This window comes from Beta vulgaris, chromosome 7 (assembly GCF_026745355.1).
Source record: "Beta vulgaris subsp. vulgaris cultivar EL10 chromosome 7, EL10.2, whole genome shotgun sequence".
NCBI lineage: Eukaryota > Viridiplantae > Streptophyta > Magnoliopsida > Caryophyllales > Amaranthaceae > Beta > Beta vulgaris.
In genome coordinates this window covers 6,169,109-6,176,311 of record NC_079208.1, presented here as the reverse complement: position 1 = coordinate 6,176,311, position 7,203 = coordinate 6,169,109, and the positions used below count along the sequence as shown (strand labels likewise).

The 7,203-nt window shown below is 31.0% G+C and overlaps 1 protein-coding gene across 1 annotated transcript; it reads left to right on the top strand.

The window, feature by feature from the left end:
* Positions 1 to 6,009: 6,009 nt before the first annotated feature.
* LOC104898501 (hypothetical protein) lies at positions 6,010 to 6,843 on the top strand. Its single transcript, XM_057396392.1, has one exon. The coding sequence runs from the start codon at positions 6,170 to 6,172 to the stop codon at positions 6,623 to 6,625; it is 456 nt and encodes a 151-aa protein (XP_057252375.1). The 5' UTR covers positions 6,010 to 6,169; the 3' UTR covers positions 6,626 to 6,843.
* Positions 6,844 to 7,203: the final 360 nt, after the last annotated feature.

Genomic DNA, 7,203 nt, shown 5'->3' with positions numbered 1-7,203 from the left:
TTCAAGGGTAATATAATCCAATTATCCCAAAAGATTTTCTAAAAAGAGAAATATTGCAACTAATAAAAAACACCTGAAAATAGAAATTATTGCAACTAAATAAAAACAGATATAGTATATATACTAGCTTTTTATGCACGCTATGCGTGCGGCAATATTTTGGGAATAACTATTATTACTCAATATTAAAACAACCAAAGAACGAAAGTTCGTTATCTAAGTTCACCTTCATTTTGTAAATAAGAAATATTGAAATACTTACACTAGTATTTAAAAACACATTAAGTAATGAAATTGCATCTATAACTAATGTTTTTTGTCAAAGTTCTAAACAACCCCATGAACCATGACACAAAGAGACAAAAATAATATGGTCTTTTTTCGCTCTCTTCAATTCTTAGCTACTCCTCCGATTCCCAAACCCATCTCTTTCAATTTCACTTCCCTCTCTATTTGATTGAAACAATGCACTCACTTTTTCTCTTCCTTTCATCATGTGCCTCAATTTTTCTCCCAAAATTAAACCACACACTCGATTTTTCCGCATTTTAATTAGCTAACATCTCAATCTTTATCTCTTCTTGTAAGGACTTCAAAGAGAACATTGAGTTTCTCAGCAAGCTCTCGCCGAGTTTTTGCTCCCTAGTCACCGAGTTCACTCTCCTCAGACCTTCAATCATGATCTCGTCATCATTGGAGCTGGCTTTGGCGGTCATGGTGCTGCTCTTCATGCCGTCGATAAGGTAATTTTGAATATCGAGTTGATAGGTTGAAATTCGATTATGGGCACAAATATTTATTTTTAATATATGGGTTGAAGTATTTTTTTTCTCAATTATTTTTCAATATCTAGGCACAAAAAAAATCGTGTTGAAGTATTTTGACTCAAAATTTTTAAATATCTGGGCACAAATTTGAAATTATTTTTTGATAAAATTTGATTTTTTTTTTCTGACCATTTATGATGTAATTTTAATTTTAATTTCAACTATATTTAAATAAAATTTTAAATAAACTGTAATTTAAGTTTAATTTTTTTTTAAAAAAAAAGTCTAACATAGCACATATTGTAAGATTTAGGCCCCATTCTTTTGGACTAAGAGAAAAAAACAGAATTGTATTGAACTGAACTAAGAGAAATTGGATTGTAGAGAGAAATTGAACAAATTAACTGAAATGAACTGAAAATAAGTTCAAACAAACATAATTTGAGCTTGATTTAAGTTAGTCCTGTAATGAGAATGTTGTGTATTTTTATTTTTTGTGTGTGTGTGTGTATGTGGTATTAATGTGTGGTAAGTTTTTGATTATAAATCTTTTAATTTGATTGAATCTTTTTTATTGTCAAGTTTATGTGATTGAGCATTATATGAGTTAGTTGAGTTTAATAGATATTTGATTGATTTATTTTTGGCAAGTTTATGCATAGAATTGGTTTTGATTAATTGCTATATGCTGTTTTTGGAATGTAATATTTTATGTTGTGGAGGGCAATTAAGTAAATTTCTTGGAGGACACCATTGCTCTTCCATTGGCTTATATATATACTAGCCTTCATATGCACGTGATGCGTGCGTTAATTTCAAAATTTGTTATTATATTAGATACTCCATTCGTACTTTATTTATGATTAAACTTAAATGTGAAAAATTCAACAGTTAGATGAATTTAGATATATTAATTCGCTAATGTAAAAAAATAAAAAGGTTGTGAGTGATTGTTAAAATTAATTTTTTGTGAATGAATATTGAACAGAAAGAACAAAAATAATGAGTTAGTTTAACTGATAAATTAAAGAGTTTCAAAGGTAGTTAATGTTCAGACTTTTCATGTGCACGTTATGTATGCCATCTTTTTTTTATAAGGTATAAATATTTTGTCCATTTAATTTTTGATTGAAGTATTTGATGCATATACCATTTTAAACTTGTTTTAAATGGCAAGTTGGAATGAGAATTTTTAAATGATTTGCTTTTGTAATTTCTTTCATTCCATTAATTAGATTATTAAGGGTATTTTAGTCACTTCAAAAGAGGACACCACACTTCCTCTCTTGGCTTATATATATACTAGCCTTTATATGCACGCGATGCGTGCGTTAATTTTAAAATTTGTTATTCTATTAGATACTTCATTTGTACTTTATTTATGATTAAACTTAAATGTGAAAATTTCAACAGTTAGATGAATTTAGATATATTAATTCGCTAATGTAAAAGAATAAAAAGGTTGTGAGTGATTGTTAACATTAATTTTTTGTGAATGAATATTGAACAGAAAGAACAAAAATAATGAGTTGGTTTAACTGAATTAAAGAGTATCAAAGATAGTGAATGTTCAGACTTTTCATGTGCACGTTATGTATGCCATTTTTTTATAAGGTATAAATATTTTGTCCATTTAATTTTTGATTGAAGTATTTGATGCATATACCATTTTAAACTTGTTTTAAATGGCAAGTTGAAATGAGAATTTTTAAATGATAAAATGGCAAGTTGGAATGAGAATTTATAAATGATTTGCTTTTGTAATTTTTTTCATTCCATTAATTAGATCATTAAGGGTATTTTAGTCACTCCAAAAGAGGACACCACACCTCCTCCCTTGGCTTATATATATATATATATATATATATATATATATATTAGGGGTGAGATTTTAATGACAATCCTTTTACAGTGACAACTGTGAGAATCATTAAAAATGAGCTAAAATTTTATAAAATAAGAAAAAAAAACAATAAGCAAAAACATAGAATGAGTAGAAAACATTAAAAGAGTAAAAACGCAAAATGCACAAAAAAAATGTAAATTGAGTAAAACGTAAAATGAGCAAATTTTTTTTTTTGAGAAAACACGTAAAATGAGCAAAAATGTGATGAAATGAGCATAAAAATGTTCAATGAGCGAAAACATAAAATAAGAAAAACATTGTGAAAATGAGCAAAAATCTTCGTAAAATGAGGAAAAATGGGTGGTTCTCATATACACTAAACACACAAACACACACACACACACAGATTTTGATTATTTGTAGTAATTGGAGTTAGCTCAAGTTGTGAGTTTTCCCATTTTTCCTAGTAAAGTTTAGAATTCAATTCCTAATACTTAGGATTAAGGGGAGAAAAGGGGGTTGGGTGGTGGTCTGGGTTGTAATGGGCCTCTGGATGGTGGGGTTGGTGGCTCGTCCAAGGGCATTGCAGAGAATTTTTTCTTAACTATTTTTTTTTTTAAAAAAAAAAACATCGATAGTTTTCACACTTGTAATTAAACTCGTAAATTAGATTTGTCGAGTCAAGTTGGTTGAGGTTACTCGAAATCACACTTTTATCTTAAGCTAGAACAATTCATATTACAGGTTGAAAAGTGCTCATTCCTAGCTTGTAATTTCGAACGTCTTAGAATTTTTTTTCCTCTTTTTCATATAAATATATGAGTTTTTAAGTTATTTACAATTTTTTTTTCCAAATTTCAATGACAAAATCTATTAATATCAATTATATAGTTACAACTTGATGAGAAAATGTTAATAAAACACCATGTGGAACAAGCACAATTAGACCATAAGGCCCATAGCAAATAAAATCTCGACCCATTTGACCTGACACATTGAATTGGGCCATAGTTCGAGCAAAGTTCTAATGAATCACAACAATGACAAAAGTGGTTTGAATAGGCATAATCTAGCAAAGCTGTAATTAACAGTTTGTTTGGTAGGAGGAATTTGGAAGGAAAAGAAAGGAAGTGGAAGGAAATTTATTGCTTTCCAATGTTTGGTTCATTAAAAAAAAATTAAGTGAAAGGAAATGGGAGGAATTGAAAGGAAAGACTCCTTAATAAAATTTCAATTTCCTTTTCTCCCAAAAGCGGGGAATTCGGAAGGAAAGAGAAAATTTATACCAAACATGGGAAATTAAGGTTTTTTTCCTTTCTCTTCCATTCTTTTCTTTTCGCTTCCCTTCCTTTCTCTTCCCTTTCTTTCCTTTACTAAAAATGAACCAAACACACTATAAGTGATTTAGTTAAGGATGTCAAAACCCACCCATTCGATTGGGTCGTGCTATGGTAAGTGAGCTTCCACCAAAATCCACCTACATACTAAAGTTCTAAAAGGTCTACTAAAACACGAAGCATGATTCAAAACCCAAGACAAATTAAATAAAGAATTTTGTTTTTATAAGGCTCAAACACACAACTTCTTATTTTAAACACAAAAGTACTAACCAACTAATATAAAATCTCATATTTTTGCTTGGGATTTAAGAGGGGGTTGGAAGGCAACGCCGTTTAAGAGGTTTTTAATGTGTCATTAAGGCACCAAAAATCACTTTTCAAACAATATGTATAACATCTAACAAGCAATTACTAAAAATGTAGTAAAGGCAAGTCAAGGGTCGATCCACAAGGAAAATTGGGATTGACCAAAGTCTAACAATTTTAAATTGCTTAATTGAAGGGGGTTTTGGAGGATTTGAGAAAGGTATTGTGACAACTAACTAAGATCAAACAAACTAGCAGATCATAATATATGGGATTAAAATATCAATGAGAAAACACTAGAGTTCAAGCTACTAGTATAAATGAAAACAGAACAACGATCATTAATGTAATAGTGACTCAAAGGCAACAATTATACAAGGTTTAATTAGTTTTCCTCTAAAATACACATCTTTTTCGAATGATGCTCAAGAATGATCGCTTAATCAATCAACTTAATCCTTAATGGTCTTTAGTTAATCGATTAAGAGATCTAATAAGTACGAAGAAACCCCCCCCCCCCCCAATGAAAGGATCCCTTAATTTCTACCCAATATATCAGCTTGAAATTAATTAAGTTGATTCACGGGGATGATAAAATGAGTTCAAAACTCAATTAAGAATATTTGTAATCAAAATAGCAAAGTATAAATGTGATCAATATCTATCCTAAAGTCTCAAAACACCAAGATCAATGCATAATTATCATTACATCATCACAATTATATTAACAATCTATGAAAACCTTAATTCATACTTTCACCAAAACCCTATATAGGACACTACTTACTAATCATGGAATCTAAACATAAAAATATGAAATTTAATCTAGGGTGCTAAACATGATTAATGGATGATTGATAGAATAGATATAAGCAATTATGAAAGTATGAAACTATAATATAAGAGATCTACAACTGTGGCAGAAGAGAGAATAACAATAACAAAGATGAATGAAAACTGAGCAATGTGTAGAATTTAACAAAATTTAATCTATAAATCTTAAATTCATAACTAAGCAATGTGTTTTTTTTCTCTAAGAGGAACCTTAATAAGCTCTCTAATAATCTAGAATAAAGCATAGTTCAAAATAAAACATAACTACGCTTTTAGTTATGCACAAGGTCTTTCAATTTTTGACGGAATACAAATGATGCGGGCACACCAAACACACTGATCTCAAAATGCAACTCCTTCACCTCGTCTCCGACAATTTCTCCCCACCCCTGCCATCCCATGTCTGTCCCTGAAAACCCTTCCCCTTTATTTTGAGAAAAAAATCAACAAGTTTTTTAACCTATTTAACCAGTTACTGCTTAACTTGATCCCCAAAAATTGAAACTGAAAGATTTTAAATTTTATTTAAAACTATTTTTGTCAAGGTCCTCGTAATTGATACTGATCTTATCAATTTTCGCCAAATATAACGTTTAGTTTTCTTATTGTTAAAATTGCATTTCTTATTTGTATATTATGATCACAATCCATTTATTGATTTAATTAAGGCCATCAAATTCGAAATCCTATATTCATCCCAACAAACAACTAGCTGATTCTAAAACTAGTCACGAAGATTGTAGTAATGAACCCATCTCAAGGGAAAAAAAATGAATTCAGAGAAAAAAAGGTCCTACGTGTTAGCCTTAGAATGTTCTAGTAACAACTCACCCCTTCGGCCTTGTTGTCATCCACTTTCAAACTTCTAGCATCTTCTCCAATCCATCCTAAAACCCTCTATTAATAGCAAAAATTCCTACCACCTACCTCACACACTACCATTCTCACAACTCAAAAACAAAAAAAAAAAAACTCGTAATACATCCAACAAAAAACAACGCCAAAAAACACTACTCATTATTCACTATTCAATAATCACTATATTCCTGTGCTAATTTTCTCAACTAGCTAGAATAATGAAGGCAGCAGTAGACGAGACTAAGGAAACAGTAACACTCCGAGCCAAGCACCGAGACGAAGAAGGAAAAATAGTAACCGAGAAAGTGGAGGTGCACACTCACGACGTAGACAGTCTCAAGCACGTCGAGAAGAAGCTCGTGGACACAGGCCTTCACCGCTTGGAGCGTCATTCAGCTGATCATAAGGCCTCGGTCAAGAAGCCGCCTCCGAAGAAAGGCCGAGGCGGCAAGTATACATGGGAAGGTCCCATGACTGAGGCTGATGTCGAGCTCGAAGCTGGAGTCCCTGTCCTCGACGAAGGGGACCCTAACTTTGTTGATGATGAAAAAGAGGTTGGTGGTGATGATGAGGAGGTTAGAGATATGGTGAAAGGTGAAGTGGAGGTGGCTAAGGTTGTGGAAGGAAGAGAAGGTGTTGCTAGAGTTGATGTTGATCCTACACTTAATGTTTGATGTTTTTGTTTAGTTGTTGTCTTTGTTATGGGGTTGAATATTAACTGCGTCTTTGGGGGGTTGAAGTAATTTGTGTGCGTGTTTTTTTTAAAAAAAAACTCTTTGTATGCGGGTGATAACTTGATAAGTGATAAACTGATAATAATAATGAATTGGTAACTTTTCTATATTTTGTATTGCAATCGTGGTTCATATGAATAAAAAATTCTTTTAATGTATTTTGTATTGCAATCGTGGTTCATATGAATAAAAAATTCTTTTAATGTTAGAGATCGTACTTATGTTTTTTTTCCCTAAGAGATCTAATATTAGGTCGGAATATTTTTTTAATTAAAAAAGATAATTGATGAGAATATTAATTTTTGCTAGGCTAATAAATTACATGGCACATCAGTTGGTACTTCGTGGGTAGGCTAAATGTTTTTTAAAAGAATTGGAATATTAGGCGGAATATTTTTTTTAATCAGGAAAGATAATTGATGCTAACATTAATTTTTGTTAGATTAATAGCCTACAGGGCATATTAGTACAGTTTAAAAAGTAAATGTCTTAGTATATTATTAGGATGAGTATTTAAA

Bases quoted from the DNA above. Each gene is read 5' to 3' on its own strand.
- LOC104898501 (XM_057396392.1), top strand. From the start codon at position 6,170: ATGAAGGCAGCAGTAGACGAGACTAAGGAAACAGTAACACTCCGAGCC.